The 21,118-nt window shown below is 38.3% G+C and overlaps 1 protein-coding gene across 1 annotated transcript in view; it reads right to left on the reverse strand.

The window, feature by feature from the left end:
• Positions 1 to 21,118, reverse strand: part of csmd3b (CUB and Sushi multiple domains 3b) — a 575,187-nt gene that overhangs the window by 212,016 nt on the left and 342,053 nt on the right. Inside the window, 2 exon segments of the mRNA XM_037535436.1 lie at positions 7,673 to 7,785; positions 8,121 to 8,224. Coding sequence (XP_037391333.1) covers positions 7,673 to 7,785; positions 8,121 to 8,224 — 217 coding nt within the window.

The following is a 21,118-nucleotide window of genomic DNA, read 5'->3' on the forward strand; positions in this document are numbered from 1 at the left end:
TTTTTATTCTGTTACTAATCTTGAGACTAATTATTCAGTTATTAAACTTTAAAAACGTTTTGACAAAAAAAATCAAGCAAAAAGAAAAATAGATTTTGCTAAAGAAACAAAATTTAAATATTAAACATGTCTCTGATTATCAACATTTGTGGTAAAATGGTAAGTGGTACGTTTGATTTTCGCTAAACCATTTCTTTATGCCTTGAAGGATTTTTCTCCAAAAACCAAGTACTTCACATGATCTAGTTCCTACAAGATTTCAGAGTTTCAGAGAAGGAAATGTATAATACCATGCACTACAGAATTAGAAATGAAAACCACTGCGCTAAGGAACTACAGAGCTAACTAACCAATAAACAACACCTTTAAGAGCAGACTACAACTATTACTGTGTGACATAAACTATGTGCACAGCTTATATAATAAGATTTTGCTTTTGGGGCAGTTTTTTGCTGATTTATTTTTTTAACAGTCGTTTTGCAATAACATCAGTATGCCCCATTTAAGTGAACAATGTGTACATTCACTGTGCTCACTGTTCCTCTGCACCTGAAGGTAGTTCTGCGGTGAATATGACATGATCTGTACAAGCAAAATGCAAAATGACCTTCATCTCTGAGCACCACAATGATGATGACAACATGCTGTCTAGTGGAAAATCTGCACTATTGTGTAAAATTGTGTAATTTGACAGGTGATGAATTGGTCAGACCAGACAAACAGGACACCTCAATATATAATGCACACCTGCTTTAAATTCTTTGGACAATCAAATCTATTTCTGAATATATCCTCATAAAAACCCAGCAAAATTATTAGAGCCTTAATTCTTAAATGAAATTCAGCATTGACCCACAATATAATCTGTCAGGTTCTTACTGCTGGTTACACACCAGCACTGAGGGTCAGAACCTGACAGATGATTTGTATAGTTAACTTACTGAAATCCTAGAGAAACAAATGAATAAAAACATGCTACCCTGTTGCAACATCTCATAGTGTCCTGTAGAAAAGGTGTCATACTCCACTAACATGTCTCTGACCCCTCTGGCCAGGAGGGACATCCTGCATAGAACTCAGTGCGACACAGTATGGAGTAAAATCATAAAATATGTCAAGGGGATTTACTGGAAGCAGCTGTTTGTGGGAGTGGGTGATTTATGAGGTTAATACTTTCAGTGTTTATTTATTCATTTGTAGCAGGAGACTGGGGTATTTTAGCTATGATCAGACGTGTATGTGTATGTATGTATACATAACATATACAGAAGTCACATGGATAAAAGTCATAACTGACTGGGCAAATTTTGGTGACGATAACGAGGTTAATACCCACCAAACTTTTGAAATCTCTCTCTACTCTGGCCTAACTGACCTCTTGGGTTTTATGTATGTCTTGTTTGATGTGTCTTGTGATATTCTAAAGCAATAGGTCATGAGAGGCTACATGTTATTGTGGTTTTACCACAGCGACAAACAAAGCTAAATCGCTTGTATCACACAGCCTCAATTGGCTTCCTGCTTATAAAACTAAATCTGGTACATTTATAATAATACTGTTGCTAATATGTCAGAAAAATTGACATATTAGCAAGAAAAAGAACAAAAACACATTTCTAACTTACATAACAAGTTAACATAACAGTATATTGCTCAAAGTCATTTTGGACGGTTTCTGTTGGTCCATATGTCATGGAATTTTGACACAATGTAAATTGCACTGTATATACTCAACTAATGAACAAATGGAGATATAAGGTGTTCAAAACAGGAAAAAAAGCTAGGACACACACAAAATATACTGCCTTCAGAGAAAAATAACTTTTTCTAATATTTGGGTTTCCATGAAACACACTGGGCCAGATAGATAAATGTGGGTGGTGGAAGCACACAAAATGCCTTCCTGTGGCTGCAGTAATATTTTATTTTAGCTCTGCTACATAACATTGACTTAACCATGCCATAAATATGTCATGGAAGATGTCATATGCTGTCAGGAGTCATCACAGATTATGTCCAGTAATAAAACAGTGGTTGACAACAACACATTTAGCACTGTACTACTTCATTACTGTACTACCTGCTCTTCTTTCAAACGGAACCTTACAATTTAACTTTTCAGACAGTACTAACCTACTAACCTACCAGCATCTCTGATGGTGTGGGGGGTGTGTTAGTGCCCATGGCATGGGTAACTTGCACATCTGTGAAAGCACCATTAATGCTGAAAGGTAGATACAGATTTTGGAGCAACATATGCTGCCATCCAAGCAACGTCTTTTTCAGGGACGTCCCTGCTTATTTCAGCAAGACAATGCCAAGCCACATTCTGCACGTATTACAACAGCGTGGCTTCATAGTAAAAGAGTGCAGATACTAGACTGGCCTGGCTGCAGTCCAGACCTGTCTCCCATTGAAAATGTGTGGCGCATAATGAAGCGCAAAATACGACCACGGAGCCCCCGGACTGTTGAACAACTGCAGTTGTACATCAAGCAAGAATGGGAAAGAATTCCACCTACAAAGCTTCAACAAATAGTGTCCTCAGTTCCCAAACGCTTATTGAGTGTTGTTAAAAGGAAAGGTGATGTAACACAGTGGTAAACATGCCCCTGTCCCAACTTCTTTAGAACGTGTTGCAGGCATCAAATTCAAAATGAGTGAATATTTGCAAAAAACAATAAAGTTTATCCATTTGAACATTAAATATCTTGTCTTTGTAGTGTATTCAATTGAATACAGGTTGAAAAGGACTTGCAAATCATCATATTCTGTTTTTATTTATGTTTCACACAATGTCCCAACTTCACTGGAATTGGGGTTGTATGTAAAAGTAACATTGTGGCGTTCACCATGGGCTGTGCTGCCATAAGGAGCTCAGTGGGTGTGGTCATGCAAAGCTGTTCTCAGGAGGCACCACACACCCAGCAAAAGAAGACATATATTGCTGTTGCTGTTTATGTTGTTGCTGTTGTGTATAGTCATATTTATTTGAGTAACTGTGTCTGAGAAGAGTGGAGTTTTTTAATGTAATTAGTGGTCGAAAATGAATAAACTCATTCTCAACAGAAGTTCTAAACTAGTTCATGAGACAACCAGTCATGTGAGCAATACATGAATGTCCTTGTAGACTATAGAAACAGCAAAGCTGTCAGACCACAGCTGTGGAAAATGCTCTTAATTAAGTCGAATACATGACCATAAATGGGCAGAACATAAAAAAAAAAAAAAACAGACCTGTGCAGATTTATAAAAGAAACAGTCCAAAACTCTTTAATTCTAAAATCTTTTTTTACAATAATTTACACTGAAAGTTAAAAATGTTCTTCAGTTTCTCATGTACCGTTAATATTTTGAAGATACAAGGCTTTTGTCTTTACATTTTTATATTGTACAGTGACATGGGGTTTGAGAAAGGTGCTACATATAAAACATATTATTACTATTGTCATTTTAGGGGTTTGCATTCAATGGTGTTTTCCTCTCTCTCTCTCTCTCTCTCTCTCTCTCTTTTCCTTCCTCTCATTACCCCGAATGGCATGCTGTTCATCACGCTGACATTAATTTATTACTAAACCTTGAGGCAGGAGAGATAATCAAAGATAGGGGTTTTGTAGGGACTCCTGCTTCCATCGAGTGCATGCAGCACATGTTCAATGAATGAAAGTCTGTTTCTTGCAGCCCAGCAGTATGACATTCAAACTGCTTGGCCTTACTGTACTCTCAATGTTGAATAGCTTTCAAAAGCACAAGCACTTTGCACATACAGTGAATGACCTTTGCCATTGTGTCCCAGCTCACCTGTGGGTGGATATAAAAACACACTTAGTGGGCACTTTATTAGGAAAATCTATACAACTGTTCATCCATGCAATTACATAATCAGCCTATTGTGTGGCAGCAGTGCAGTGCATAAATGAATGCAGATACCGGCTAGCAGCTTTGAGTGATATTCACATCAACTATCAGAATACAGAAAATTTTGATCTCAGTCATTTTTACCATGGCATGACTGTCTTTGCCAGATGGGCTGATTGGAGTATTTCTATAACAGCTGATCTCTTGGGATTTTCACACAAAACACTTTTTAGAGTTTACTTAGAAATGTGCAATAAAGAAAAAACATTCAGCGATCAACAGGCTCTACTGTCGAAACACTTGATGACAGGTCAAAGGAGAATGGCTAGACTGGTTCGAGCTTACAGAAAGACAGAAACTGAGATAACCACTCTGTAGAACTGTGGTCAGCAGAAAATCTTCTTAGAATGCACAACATGTCAAACCTTGAAGTGGATGGGCTACAACAGCAGAAGACCACATAGTGTTCTACTTCTGTCAGTCAGGCAAGAACATAAGGCTAAGGCTTCGATGGGCACAGGCTCACCAAAACTGAATAGTTGAAGCCTAAAAAACATAGTCTGGTCTGATGAATCAACTGATAGAAGACGAAGAATAAGAATTTGGTGGCAACAGCATGAATCCATGGACCCAACCTGCCTTGTGTCAACAGCCCAGGCTAGTGGAGGTTGTGTAATGGCAGAGGTGGACGAAGTACACAAATCATATACTTGAGTTAAAGTAGAGATACCCAAGGTAAAATATTACTCCAGTAAAAGTAGAAGTCCTTACTCTAGACCTCAACTTCAGTAAAAGTATTTGCCTTCAAATGTACTTAAGTATTGAAAGTAAAAGTACTAAAAGAGTAATTCTGGCTCTGATGTCCTGTTATCATTTTTATAACAAGACTGGCTTCATGAACTCATTTCAGGTGAAAGTCCTCCAGCGTCTCTCTTGGTAAACCAGTCTTTTAATAGAACGTCATTAATAAGTGACGCTGACGTCTGTTAAAATAATCATAAGCACAAAACACTGAAGGTAAACAGTTTCCATCAGGGAGAACCGAGTGGCTCTGAAATCACTTTTACACACAAGCAAAGTTTCAGTTTAAGATTACTTTGTAAATTAGTTACAAGCTGAAAGAAAAACTGGCTTTAAACTCAGGATCACAAATAAGTTTTCCTTTATTGTGTTGATCTGTAGGTCTCTGTTCATAAACATAAACTAACCCAAACTAATTTACTATAAAATGAAAGTGTTTGTATGAATTCAGAAAAAAAGAAACACGTCAGTCACGACTGCATATGGACATATTTCTATATTGTGCTCTATTTCGGTATGACAAACAGGTCAAAACAAGCTCAGAGCAAAGTGACCGCTGTGCCCTGATTGGTGTTCTTGCTTTGCACTTCTTTTGTTTTGACATGTTACATTTTTATACTCACAGAAACCAAAAGGAACGACAGATTTCTCAAAATGTAGTGGAGTGAAAAGTCAGATATTTGACTTTTAAATGTAGTGGAGTGAAAGTAAAAAGCCGCCCAAAATGGAAATACTTAAGTAAAGTACAGATGAAAAAACTACTTAATTACAGTAACGAATTACATTTACCTAGTTACTGTCCACCACTGTGTAATGGTATGGGAATGTATTCTTGGCACACTTTGTTAATGCCAATCATTCATCACTTGAATGCCACAGTCTATTAGTACTGTTGCTGACTGTGCATCCCTTTATGGCCACAATTTACCCATATTCTACCCAATGTCACAAAGAAAAAGTGATCTCAAACACTCTTCACGAACATGACAATGAGTTAAATGTTCTTCAAAGGCCTTCCCAATCACCAGAAATTCTGCAGGAACTGCATGACACAATCAAGTCTACATGGACCAGAATCTGTAAGAAATGTTTCCAAAATCTTCAGTACCTTGAAGAACTGAGGCTGTTTTCGCTAAATATATTTGTCCACTTTCACTTCTTCAGTCAGTTGTAAGAAGTGTGAAGAACAAATCATTCTCCTGACAGGGCCATTCGATTGCATCTGGTCTGAGCACCAAACTGATTGTTTGTACAAGACTTTCTCATTTCTTTCTTGCTCTCTCTCAATGTCTCTGCCTGCTAAGAATTTTCTTCCTGCTTGTTTGCTGTTCTGAGTGTAAAGGTGTCGTCTTAAGTCACAAAGAACTTTAACTCAACAAAGCTAAGGGTAAAAAGTTGTTCCTCCCTACAAGCCTGTGTCCTTTTGAACGTTTGATTAAAATTCTCCAAATCTAAAATAAACATCACTCAATTCTCACCTTGATCTTGTTGAGTCTCGCTGTTGGCACTGGAAAGCCAATTATTGCACATGATGCATGGAGGGGAAAAATGACTTCCTTAGAAACTCTAAGTTATTTTTGCTTCATATTACAAGTAAAAGGAAATGATATTTCTGATGTAAGTTCCTAACCTGGCCTATGAAAAAATTCCTGGGGAAATCTGAATGTTCTTGTTAGTATTTATAACAAATGATAGAAGATGTCTGCATTAGGGGGTCTCAGTCTTAGATACTACTTCCACAGAAGTAGATGGATCATTTGATGGATGCTAAGGTGACTTTAACTTGGAATCTTGTCAGTTATGCTCTAATTGGCTGTTTGTAATGCAGTACTTTTTAGTTCGATGGGTAACATGTCAGCTTATCATTCTGAATTTTAGATAGTCAGGTGCTTGCTTCATTCACCAAAACAGCATTTGAACCTTTCGACAGAAGACATAAGCTATGTTCGAAATAGAGTACTGTATACTGTACATCTACTATATACACAGCAAATTTTACAATGTTCAAAAACATTGATTAAGTTTAAGTGCTGATGAGAGTTGATTCTGCAGTTGTTGTTTTTTTTCACCCAGTGAGTTGATAAAACCCTGTTACAGTGGAGTGTAAGCACTCTTGGAGGGAGTTTCAACTTCCAGGCATTTTTGGCAGTCCAAGAGGCTGATGTAATTAGATATCTCTATGTTTTATATATGAATTTTAATTTGCAATTTAAAACTATTCATATGCTTTTGTCAACTTTATTTAATTTATTATGCTGAAGTACTGTAAAAATCATGCCAACAATGTCTACATTGTGTTTTTATATTACTTGCTCTAAGGTACTCACGTCTGTTAAATAAAAGGAATACATGCTTCAAGTACTGGATAACTTGCTGTGTTCTTAAAGTGATTTGCCGTTGAGCTCGTAGTCAACTGATATTTTATGCCCCCATGCAACTAACCAGTGCAGTGCTAAGTTGTGGTGTGAACAGTATATACTCTCTGGTGTACAATGCAACACATAAGTGGTGTGACAACAAAACCTTCCATGTTAAAATTTTAACCAGGACAGTGTTAAAATTTTAGCACTAAAAGTGGTATAAAATATTAACACTTCATAAAGTGTAACTTTAACTTATATTGGCGTGAAACTATATATACATTGAGAAAGTACTAGACTGTCAACATCAGGGGCTGAGCCAATCAGACACATCTCAAGAGCCATCCTATTTTTCTTAGCTCTCCAAACACTGCTTAGCAACTGTTGCCTGCCGCTTTTCAGGTCTTTACCAACATGTGTGGATATATGACATCATGACATGCCTGATGAGTTTTGAATGATGCAACAGCAGAGTGTTTTTTCTCCACAAGCCACACATGTCAAATTTGAATTTATCTGCATGGTTTCCAGAGACAACTGTGCTGTAAAATTTACCCCTTTTTTCAAAGTTGAGCAACAGCACCTATCAGACTTTTCTCAGAAGTCTAGTTTGCGAAACTATCACTATTATATCTTTTACATGTTTCCTTTACCTTTATAGTTTATCTTGAAACCAATGGAGCCCACACTTTCATCAGACTGGAGGTGGAGCCACATCTGATGGGTCATGCTCACGATAAGGTCAGGAACAAAGCTGCCTGTCAAGCTGTGTGAACAGAAGAGTACATGTCAGATGTACACGAACACATAACACAGTAACACACACATCACATTTACTAGTCCTGATTCATGGATTCCATATCTTAATAAAACAACACAGTTTCAGTACTGAACTCAGTCATCAAGGAAAGCACAAAGTCATATGTAACTTTTTTTTTTACACTGCTTAACTTGATAATGAAAGGACTTTATAAAATGTTTCTGTGCTTGGTTCAAACTAAGCAGCAGGCAAAAGAACAGAGCATGAAAATTAGATCATAATAAATCACAGAAACAGAGACATGCGAGCTTCCAAACAGATAGCAAGGCAGAGGCACTCACACTTGCAGGATTGTTCGGGGGTCTCCCACTTCTCCACCATCACCGATGGTTAGCGTGTCATAGCCTAGCTCTAAGTCGAACTCCTCAAAGTTGATCTGAATCACCTGTCAATAGAAATGAAACGTAAAGCTTACTGAAGGTTAAAATGACCTGAATTGAAATCTGCAGTTCTTGCACATTTAAATTCTGCCAAGTCAGCTGAAATGGTGAAAACAGAGCCCAAAATATAAGATACGTATTGCAGTTTTTGAGTACCAAACATTCCTTTTTTACAATTTAACTTTATTTATTTATTTATTTATTTTATGTGTGTTTTTGAATGCATTGTAAAAAAGCACTCTCAATTTGACATACTAACTTTGGCATATATTTTTAGAGAATGGTAAAAAAAGGGGTAAAAAAGAAGGGCTTTCTGCTTTCAGAAATTTTACAAGTGTCTAGAGGCATTGTACTAGCCCAATCCAGTCCACTATTTTCATTAAATACAAGGTAGTCATTCACAGATCTCAGACTACCTTTACATTTCAATCACCAGTACTGGCTATTGCTTAACAGCTAACAGCTGAAACTCAATACAACTGCATCTATCTATTACATGGGCCATTTGAGCAAGGGCCTGTCCAAGAAATGTACCCATCTTTGTTTTTATTTTCTTTGATTAGCCTTCATTTTGCTCAGGTCAAATGGTTTAAGCCTTGGCTTCTGAAATATGTCAGATGGAATATTGAGAACTGTTAGGCTCCAAATATTCATTTCTAGGGTGTCCCTGTTAACAGTTCAGTAAGCTAATATAATTGCCTTTGTTGAATGCATATCACTTATCAAAAGACATACCAATAAAAGATTCAAATACAATGCTGTCTTGAGAGTACAGTCATACGTCAGTACTTTTCATGTACAGCTCATTATTTCTATAAAGGCATCATTGAAGTGACTGTAATTGGGGCGCCACCAGTCGAACTCTTCAGCCCAATCGGAAAAGAAAATTTCTCTCTGTAATTAGTGACTGTGAGAGGACATTTTCCTATTTATCTCCTCTCCTCTCCCTCAGGACACTGCCAGTATCTCCCACTATCTCCTCTGTCTGTCTCTGATGGTGAACTCAACCATATGGTGAAAAACAGAGAACAAGTAACTGCTATCTAAGTAGTTACACACATTTAAGAACAAGGAATCAATAGATACATTTATATCTAGTTCTTCAAATGCTATAACAGCTTCTGAATAATGGGGATTTAGTCAAAAGGGTAAATTAGGCTTAAGACGTGAAAAGTTTCAGAACAATGAAATATTGGCAGGACTGAACTTTCATTCTGATTCCCCCACTGAGTGAATTTGAGAGAAATTAGTTACCATGGAAATGAGCTCTTCAGCATGGTGTAGGCTTTGTGAGATATGAGATCAACTTGGGCTGATCATTATGAAGACAATTTTGTACATTATTGTTACTATTATTAATTATTTGAAATTTTCTATGGGTGGTGGTGGGTGTGTTGGTATGTGAGTAAGTGTGAGTGGTTAAGTGTGATGGCCAAGCTGTTGGACTGCAGCAGGTAAAAAGGTTCTGGACACTGGCTCCTTTAAATGAATCTAGACCTAGTCATTTTTGCACACATTCTATCCTTTAATTGGTGCATATGTATTATTAGGCACTAATTATAGATTAGAAAGAATGTGTTCTAATCTTAAATTGGTACATATTGTTGCACAAATTACATATGTATTGTCATATATGCAGTAACCATGGACATTCATTTCAACATGTTCGCCTGATAATGGGGAAAAAATAAAACTCTTTGAAGTTGAAACATGTTTACAACAGTAAACAAGAGCATGCATGCAAAAGATGTACTTTAGCAGAACACGTTCATGAATTTTTTAAAGGCCAGCATCCAGCTCACTAGCACTGCTGAATGTCCCACAGGGCAATTAAAGGCCAGCACCCAACATACTAGGGTCGCTGAACTCCCTGTATGGCAACGAGACCATTGCCCAGCTCACTAGCGCTACTGAGTCTGTCCCGGAGAGCAACGAGAGACCAATGATTAGATCACGAATGCCATCTCTCAAGCCATGCCTCCTGTTTCATTTGACCCCGGTGGTTGTGACACTGGGTGGGGGAACTGCACAGGGCACCTGAGCTGAGAGAATGAGAGTGGGCTTGAGGTAGTTGTATGATACAAATGAAGGTGAAAATGATTGAGTAGTGCTTTAACTGTCAAGAGAAACCACATAACAACCTGTGATAAATGTATATGAACAGGTTATATCAACATAGCCCCACACTGCAAGGAATTGAATATTCAGTGAGGTGCACAGGGCAGAAGCCAGCCTGTTGCTGTCATGAGGATTAGCTCTCAAGGCAGAGTAATGCATGTGGTGGGCCGTAATTAAGCCAGTGGAGCACAGTATCGAATGGCAAAGCAATGAACCAACCGAGCAGAATTATGACTTCACAATAAAGTAGCCAGGCCTATGAAAAATGCTCATGTGTGGAGAATGAGGTGGAGTGAGACAGACAGATCTATTTCAGTGAGACTGCATAGGGTGACCATTTAGAAGGGCTTTAGTGTTAAAACACCAGCATAGAGCAACCCTTAAACCAACCAGCATGTTCACAAATGGACCGTCATATCTGTTCAAGAGTAATGTGAAGGCAGTGCACAACTACGCACACACACACAACATGCACAATATAATGGGTCCGCATGAACTTGCCATGGAATGGACAGGTGGCATAGCACTCACCTATGATTTAACATATGTCATTACTTTCAACAAAATCAAAGAGTAGAGATTCAAGCAGCAAAAGACAGAGAAATCATACTCCAATCATAATCACAGCAATGACTCACACACAATTACTCAACAGCCCCTTGCTCACACACACACACACACACACACACACACACACACACACACACACACATACATGGAAGAACTTATAGGCAGGATTTCTGGGTTCTTTGGGGCTGGGCAATAAAAGGATAATGATAATTATCACAATATAACTTTTCCTCGATAGAGCGATAAGAAATGTTCCATCAATTTTCAATATAATACACAATTCTCACACTTCCGAGTTTTCCATTATGATTAGAGATGGAGAGGACGATGAGTATAAAGGGCCACCAAATATACTTCAGCAACGTCTAAAACATGGAGCTATACATATTCCCTGTTTGAGTGGAGCTACCGGCAATCGGTTCTCCTGTGACCGAGTGTGAGTGATGAGATGAGTGGTGTAGATGTGCTGACCTACAGTGAACTTACCTCTTTCTGTACATCCTAACAAGCTTTAGCAGCGTTAAATCACAGTCCTCAAGACTAGATCGAAAAAGTTATAAAGTATAAGTGCATTCCCAAGCAATGAAAGTAAAAGAAAGACGTGAGTTCATGTGAGTTTCTTCCCTGATTTAAACGAAAGTAAACGGAGGATGCTGTGAGGCACTGGAGAGTGGGAACACACAAGCTTACATGCTAGCTGTTTTTAGCAGCTGGCTAACTTGAAACAGCGCTCCGTCACTCACACAACACGGCGAATTGATGATACTGTACATCAGACAAGACACAAAAGCACCGCTTTTAGTTTAAACGTACCTGAAATGAGGACTCTGTTTGTCTGGTGTTGATATATTGCGGTTCACCCCTCAAACTACTATGAGAAATCCAGTCATTGTTAGCTGGTGTTTGAATACTGTGATAGGCTATTGACGTACTGAGCCAGCTAATATTTGCTGTTTGTACTGAGTTGACGTTGCTGAGAATCTAAACAGTTTAGCACTGTTTTTGGCCACTTGTTTAATATTTGTAACAGGATAGCTGAGCACTCGTCACCAGACAGATAAAAATAATCTGTTTTCTTTCTTAAATTATTGTAACGGTGGGGAGCGAGGAGGCGGATGCATATGCTGAGATAAGCAACTTTTATTATGGGCAAATCCAGGGTCATAGTAAAAACGGTCCAGGTTCAAACAGCCAACACGAACAGATCGGGGTGCAGACATGATAAACTACACAGAACCTCAAACAAGAACCAAACACGAGAATACAATACATACATCCAACAAAGAAAGACCAACACAGACCAAGGCAAACACAGGCCTTATATATCAGAGGCAAGACGAGGGACAGGTGGGAAACAGGTGTTAACAGTCAGGGGAGGCGTCAGACAACAAGGGGGCTGGACTGAACCAAAACAAATGCAGATGGCGGATCAAAAGTAAACAAAAAGCACTTGGAGGAGTGGGAGGAGCCAATCGTGACAGTTATGACTATTAAAAAACTGCGGCCGTGCTTTTCCAGCTGGTAAAATTAGCCAGACATACTCTCCCACTGTGCCATGACAGATATGTAAAATGTTCCACTGTTTGGTGAGTGTTTGTCATAAAGGATACTTTAAAACAGCGATTAACCACCCAGGAGAAAAAAATCAGCCTTCAAACGTTAAAGAAATAATGATTGGACATTTACATAAATAAATATATATCAACCAATCAAACAATATATCTCAACCAATGTTAATTTTGTTTATCGGGATAAGATTTTTGGCCATATCGCCCAGCTCTACCTAGGGCTAGCCATATTTTCATTTCCCCCAGATTAGGCTTACAGAAACGGTATCTGTGATCACTCTCAGCCTTCTGCTCCACCTGCTGCACACTCAGCTACTGGAATTTACAATCAACATTAGGCTCTGGGCTGAAAGCACTGCTGTAGATCCAGCTCAATCTACAGCCTCAGCTGCGGACATGTACTATATATTGACCAGAGAACAACAAAGGTAGAAAGAAGAAGAAAATTCACATGAGCTTCCATCACATCCTGCACTACAACAGTTGGTCTACGCTTTACAGCCTCCAGTCTATTGTCACTGTCATATAGAAATTCCATTATTTTTTCCGAGCCAACTCTTAACTAATGACAATGTGACTGTGGATACAGAAAAAGGAGTTTTACTTGTGTTCAAGTAAATTGAATTCTTTTACCTACTCTTTCCACCAAAGAGTTTTTTCACAACAATTCAACCAATAGACTTGGTCCTCAATAAGTTGATGACATTCTTTACAATAAGGTAAAGAATATTTTTTCCTTCTCCAATAAGGTTATGATCAATCAGTGCTCTGCCACAGTGCACTTGCTCTGTGTGCCATACACTCCACATTAGTCAGATGGGGCTGGCTGAACAGCTGTCCACCCGCAGAGCAGCCTTAACACCATCACGTCCTCCCTCCAGCTCTACAGCTATTGCTCACAGTGGCCTGTCAACTCACAGCCACGTAAAATGGCAGTGACAATGATGAGAAAAAGTCGTGCTCCCAAACGGACAGCACTCGTGCTCATTCAAAACACAGCGGCTTACACCATCAGCCACTTAGCAGCACCATTTAGATAAACAAATGCTACATGAAAGTAGGCTGAATCAAAGTGAGCTACAGCAACACAGACATCTCTTTATTTATCGTTATCTCATATGTAGGAGCACAGTTTAAAGCACTAAAGATGTCTTTGATAGAAAGGATGACAAATATCTACATGATCTTAATCTGCTGCACAGGTGGGATGTAAACACTTTCAAACACCATATCCAATATCCTGTTTTCAAAGCATCAGTACTTGTCTTCTTTTTTTCCATCCCTCCAGGATGTCATTAAGACAGTAGTGTAGGATGAAGAAGCAGTGAATTCATTTAACCCTCACCCCCCACCAGGGTGTGCACAGCTTCACCTGCCAATCATAAAACACAGCAGGAGACAATGAGTTGTCCATATTTTTTCAGAGACTAAATAATAATAATATACTGTGTCATAGGATCACAGTTTACAATTAAGTTTGGAACGTAATGAAGCACTGTTTAAAGAAGCTTGCTTGCTGTGGACTACAAAGAACTCATACACATACCACAAGCATTGACAGAAGTATTGTATATAAACATTTACCAGAACATTCAACTGAGTCATCTCAGGGGTTTAACAATTAAATCCCACAAGCAGCACTGAAGAAAAGCATTGAAAGTGCAAATAGGCTTGTCATTTTTCTTACCGTCTTTTCTTACCATCATAACAATGGCCATAACTGACATAAACTATCATTAAATTATTCAAAAAATCTTATAAACATGATGTTGTAAACATACAGCATGTGACATCAACATCAAATGTTATCTAAAAATATCAAAGCATAGTACCATGCAAAAGTCACTAGACCACCCTTCATATATTTATTTACCAGTAAAAACAACCACTAAGTACAAGTTACATACTGTAATATTTTGTACTATTATAATGATATTGTATTATTTTTTTTAGAAACTTAGATGTAACATAATCCACTTGTGTAAGGAATGGTCAAAATGGTATGTGTAAGTCAAAAGGAAATAAAAACAAACAAACAAAAAAACAAGAGTTTCCAAAACTGCAAATCAAAAAATGATTAAAAGATCTGGAGATCTTCTAGCAAACATACAAGACCTGGTAGACCACCAAATCTGTCACTGTCAAATAAACATTACTTAAAGCTTTTATCTTTGACAAAGAGGAGAAAATCTAGCTCCATTCTTTCATTCATTGTCGCTGGACCGAAGACTACTCAACACCGTGTGGATGCAGCTGTCAAGAAGCCTTTACTAAGAAAAGATAAAACATTACTGAATGTGTTTAGGATACATAACTACATAATTACAACTTTGGAAGTATAGAAAAAATATGTCCATAAAAATATCCATTAGTCTTATGTAGTTTTCTAGTAAATATGTTTTTTGCTTTTTGCCTGAGGAATTAATAACCTGCATTTGATGGCTCTTTTGACTTAAAAAACGAATAGTGGTCTCTGACTTTTGTACAGTACTGGATCAAGTGTTTGAGTTACATATAAAGCAACATTGATTTAGGATTATGCTAGCTTAGTAATTTGCTGTTTTGCTAGCTATATAATGTTAACATTACTTGTGAGGAGATCATCATAATTTGGAACAGGTAAGTTTAGATCATTTTACCATCTATATATCATACATTTTAGGTTAAGAAATAAATGTAATAAAAGCGTTGCCATCACAAACTACTGTAAAGGTTAGTTAACTGTTATCCATCGACAAACACAGAAGGGCATAATTCTCATACATAGGCATGAATGGAAGGTGGAGTCAAGGCATAAACAAACTGTTCTGATGTTATTGAATTTCACCTTGTAACTGCTAGAGCTCCAACTGCTCCTATTGCTACTGACTTCAGCTGAGCTATCGATATCAAGCACATTGCAGACCTTAGTTTCCACTGTTGGATAATTCAAGGTCAATACGACTTTCTTATGTATGACGATCTTTTTTCATGCTAACCTCAGCAAATTGAGAGGTAGTATCAGCTTTTTTCTGTGGGCTAACGACTGCTAAAAAGGAGGGAAGTCCACTTTAATGGAATGGTCACATTAAGGGTTCACAGGCACAGCTGACCTTAGCTGCTCCTTTGTTACATCTAAGTATCCATCTCCAATGGGAAAGACCAGTGAGGTGACACCATTTCATTTTCTATGAGATAAGGCTGCATGTGCTTCATGGGTTATATTGCAAACCTACAAGCACACAAGCAAGAGAAATCCTCTAAAGGAGCAAGACATATCTGCTGATTGGACCAGCCATTAAGACCTTTCTTTCTTGGTAAGACTGGGTTAATGGATGGTCACCTTGAAGAACATGTGCTCTAGGTCTTCTGGATAGGCTTCGGGATGGAGCTAAGATGTATTAAGCAAAAATAAAGGCTATGTTCTCACAGAGAACCATATATTCTCACAGAGAACCATATATTCTGCATTTGGAAAACTATCACCCAGTATGTTTTTTGTTTGTTTATGTTTTTTAATGGAGAACTGTTCACTTCCAGGAAAATCTTTTCGAAGTCAGAAGTAATTTCTTTTATATTTTTAATTGTAATATGTAATTATGTAACTTAAATCAATTACTACATTATGCAATCTCCACTTTGTCCACTTGTTTCAGTGAACTACAAAGGAGAACTTATCTAAATAGAATTACAGCATGCTTTTGCTATTACCAGCGATACCATAAAACTGCACAGAAAACAGAAAAAATGACATATGATTGAACTTTAAGATAAATCCCTCATTAATGAATTCAATTTCTGCTTTGCTCTTGTTGTTAACTTATTACTGGGCAGTTTGAACATGAATTATGACACTGTTATTTTTCTTAATATCTTGCATTTTAATTAATCCTACTGTATAAACTATCTCAGCATCCCTCTGCCCTTGGAAATACGCCAAGATGGAAATAATCTGTGCCAAACCAACATAAAAATGTATGTATCACTGCTGTCGGAACAAAATCCCCAAAAAGATTTTTACAAGACAAGATGCGCACACACACACACACACACACACACACACATTATATATATAGTAAGTAAGTGTGTGTGTGTGTGTGTGAGCACAATGATCATTAGTATGCATGCAGTACAATATACTTGACATAATTATTCAGGTATTCTATATACAACCCCAATTCCAGAATATGATGATTTGCAAATCCTTTTCAACCTATATTCAATTGAATATACTGTACATTGAGTACAACTTCAGTTGCTCAACAGTCCGGGGTCTCCGTTGTCATATTTTGCGCTTCATAATGCGGCACACATTTTCAATGGGAGACAGGTCTGGACTGCAGCCAGGCCAGTCTAGTACCCGCACTCTTTTACTACGAAGCCACGCTGTTGTAACACGTGCAGAATGTGGCTTGGCATTGTCTTGCTGAAATAAGCAGGATGTCCCTGAAAAAGACGTTGCTTGGATGTTGCTCCAAAACCTGCATGTACCTTTCAGCATTAATGGTGCCTTCACAGATGTGCAAGTTACCCATGCCATGGGCACTAACACACCCCCATACCATCTGGCTTTTCAACTTTGCGCTGATAACAATCTGGACAGTCCTTTTCCTCTTTGGCCCGGAGGACACAACGTCCATGATTTCCAAAAACAATTTGAAATGTGGACTCGTCAGACCACAGGACACTTTTCCACTTTGCGTCAGTCCATCTCAGATGAGCTCGGGCCCAGAGAAGCCGGCGGCGTTTCTGGGTGTTGTTGATATATGGCTTTCGCTTTGCATGGCAGAGTTTTAACTTGCACTTGTAGATGGGGCGACGAACTGCGTTCACTGACAGTGGTTTTCTGAAGTGTTCCTGAGCCCATGTGGGAATATCCATTACAGAATGATGTCGGTTTTTAATGCAGTGCCTCCTGACGGATCGAAGGTCACGGGCATTCAGTGTTGGTTTCCTGCCTTGCCGCTTACTTGCAGAGATTTCTCCAGATTCTCTGAATCTTTTGATGATATTATGGACTGTAGATGATGAAATCCCTAAATTCCTTGCAACTGCACGTTGAGAAACGTTGTTCTTAAACTGTTGGACTATTTGCTCACGCAGTTGTTCACAAAGTGGTGAACCTCGCCCCATCCTTGCTTGTGAATGACTGAGCCTTTCAGGGATGCTCCCTTTATACCTAATCATGACACTCACCTGTTTCCAATTACCCTGTTCACCTGTGGAATGTTCCAAACAGGTGTTTTTTTGAGCATTCCTCAACTTTCCCAGTCTTTTGTTGCCCCTGTCCCAACTTCTTTGGAACGTGTTGCAGGCATCAAATTCAAAATGAGTGAACATTTGCAAAAAACAATAAAGTTTATCCGTTTGAACATAAAATATGTATTTGATTGAATATAGGTTGAAAAGGATTTGCAAATCATTGTATTCTGTTTTTATGTTTTACACAATGTCCCAACTTCATTGGAATTGGGGTTGTAAAATCCAGACTAGCTTTAATATAAAAAATGTAATGTAGTACAGTAGTCTGTTAGAGCAGGGTTACAAAATAACCTGGCTGAATGATTACAGGCCTCTTCAGTGGTAAAGAAAACATTTGAACACCTCATATTCTATTCTGCTCTTATTCTATCGTAGGTATATCATTATTCCTAAATTAATGCCCAACTTTTTGCATACAGGCCCAGTCATCAGTGGAGCACACAGAGTTCATGGACCTTCGCTTTATATAGCAGCTTTTGGATCCTAGAGGCAAGTTACTCAGGTTTGTTGAAGTTTATCCTTTAACTGTTGCAATACAAAGTGTCCAACATAAAGGCTGACCTTTCTTACTGCAGATATAACTACAAAGTCCTCACCCTACAAACCCTTTGTTAAAACAGCACCCTTATATACCTAATTATAGGCACCAATAAGATAAAAAGAAGGCACCATTAAGATCACAAGAGGGGGAAGTAGGATCTCTAATGCATTGTAAAATTAACCTATTTAGAAATCTATCACTTGACACTGTTCATTATTTACGTGCTTAAGAATATACTTTAATATAAATTAAAGCAGATAAATGGCCTGGCCTACTCTAAACTTCCTGGAGAGGTCATTTTGGGGATGTGCTTAGAGTCTGTGATCTGTATTGTAATTATTTGTCTGCCTTATGTCTCCTATTGTAATTCATCACAACACAGTCACCAATACAGACCTCTGCAAAAAGATATTTAGACCTAATATGCATGAAAGATGGAAAAACTAGAACACTGATAGATCAGAAAGGGCTGCACAGAGAGTTTGAACCATTAAATCAGCAACAAATTCAGAGGATCTGACATGTTTTTTGTTTATTTATGGTCAGAAACATACCCCAGTCTGCTGTGCTCCACTGCTCACTGTGTTGAATTTGTATGTCCCATGTAAGTATGGAAACTTTACCTGCTACTAATATAAAGATGTAACGTTCATATTTAAACTGCAAGAAGGTGAAATTATTTACCAAGCTAGCAAATATTGCAATGAGGAGTAAAACAGCTGCAATAGCTGCTAAAATGGTGAGGAAGAATATGTGCAAACCTAACATCTAAAACCATCTGATGTCTTTTCTTATAGTTTGTGCAAATACGTTCTTGAATTGTCACAATTTTCTCTCTTTTTACTCAATTCTTTTTTTTTTTTGTTTATTTTTTAAAATTGGTCAGTTTTTTTTCTCCAGTTCAGTCAGGGGAAATTCCCACCCTCTATCTAGGTGTCTGCCAATCACATAATGCTACCAAGTAGGGAGAGTAAAGGTCACTACACGCTTCTTCTGAGTCACATGAAACCAGCCACCACATTTTTTTGAAATGCCACTAACGTAAAATATAAGCCTATGCTGGCCAAGGAGACTGGGGAAAAGAGCGGGACATTCCATCATTCCATCCCATCTGCTGTTATTTTAATTAAAAAGAATCAATGTTTTAACACTTTAGCAGCACTGCTGTGTCTGATCCACTAATACCAGTACAACACACACTAACATGTCACCACCATGTCAGTGTCACTGTAGTGCTGAGAATGATCCACCACCCAAACAATACATGCTCTGTGGTGGACTTGTGGTGGTCCTGACCATTGAACAACAGGGTAAAAGGTAAAAAACAAAGTATGCAGAGAAACACATGGACTACAGTCTGTAACTGTAGATCTACAAAGTGCACCTATCTGGTAAGTGTCACTGATTACATGTACAGTGAGAAATAAGTAAGTGTATTTAATGAAGTGTTTGATCTTTGTATATAACTCTGTCAGTTGAGCAGGACCAGGTTTAGTGTGTGATGAGATCAAACATTTTTCATTCCATTTATAGACTGGAGCAGGGTTTAGAAAGGTCGATCTAACCTCAAAAAGGTCTAATTGCTAATGGCAATATTGCTAAAAGTGCCAGTTGTTGTTGAGATGTTTCAGAAGCAGAAAGGAGCCCAGAGTGAAGCCCTGTGTGTGAGTGTCTTCTCTGTGCATGAGCAAATGCAAACAATGTTTGTATTTCTCTCTGACAGCACTCTGCTGCACTTTTCAGTTTATACTCTAGGCCTAATTAGGCTATATATTGGGACTGTGCTTAGGATACCATTACATGTTTCAGTAATTTGCAATGACTCCACTTGTTGCACAGTTATCTTTTGTAAAAGTTCCTAACATATGCAGTGCTCTGACACCTGCTTTGCGCTGAAAAATCACCATTGCCCATCAGTGCCCTTTCAGTCCAAACCAGGGACCCTTCGGTCCCCATCAGAGCTGCAGAAGAGGTAAGCACTAATGTCACCAAATTGAATTAAGCCCTGACACCCTCCAGTTCTCTCTGACCAAGGTTAAAGCAGGAAGCGCAATATAAATAAATTGGTGCACTAAAATTGTGTCTGCCAAAAATAAATGAAGCAATAATGTTCTCTGCTGTAAGCAGCCATTAGCCATCCCTCACTTGAAGGAGGGCAGAGACATCTGGCAACATTGTAGAGGCTCCATTTTAATGCAATCACTTTTGGGTCTCCTTAAGTGCTGCTTTTTTGTTAAGATCTAACTTGCTCTGTGACAACATGGTTTTTTGGTAATTGAGTAATGTTAGTCTCAACAAAATCACATATTCAATCCACAAAAGCTACACGATCGCAAATGGCAACAGCATGAGTATTACTGACTATTAAACCAGGCATCGTGCCTTGAGCTAAAATGCAATAATTCATGAATTTGGTTTAAAACAGGACATGACTCATTTCAAGCTGATGTGCAAAACACTGCACATTTAGGCTTCTCCTCCAACAAACGTGATTATAGCCTTGCTGGCCCATCTAGTTCCATAAAATTCACTTCAAAGTGCTGCAAATTACACAGTACCTTTAATTTATAATTATCATTTACAAAGTGCACTTATTCAGTGTCACCAAACTTGAAAATAATTGCCAGGTGTACTAGCTGTCTCAATCTTTAAGCCATTTTTTATTTTAAAAAATGTCAACTTCTCAGGGGAGGAGTCTACAAACTTTCTGATTTATTGAAAACAGTGTGCCAAAGACAAGGCTGTAGGAAAACAAAAACAAGTTCCTCTGCTTGAGTTGGCAGAGGCCCAGACCTTTCAAAGCACCCTAAATGGCAGCTGAGCAGGGAGGTGGGATATGGAAGGAGGTGAAGAACATCTCA

Source organism: Pygocentrus nattereri, chromosome 27 (genome assembly GCF_015220715.1).
Source record: "Pygocentrus nattereri isolate fPygNat1 chromosome 27, fPygNat1.pri, whole genome shotgun sequence".
In the NCBI taxonomy this organism is placed as follows: domain Eukaryota; kingdom Metazoa; phylum Chordata; class Actinopteri; order Characiformes; family Serrasalmidae; genus Pygocentrus; species Pygocentrus nattereri.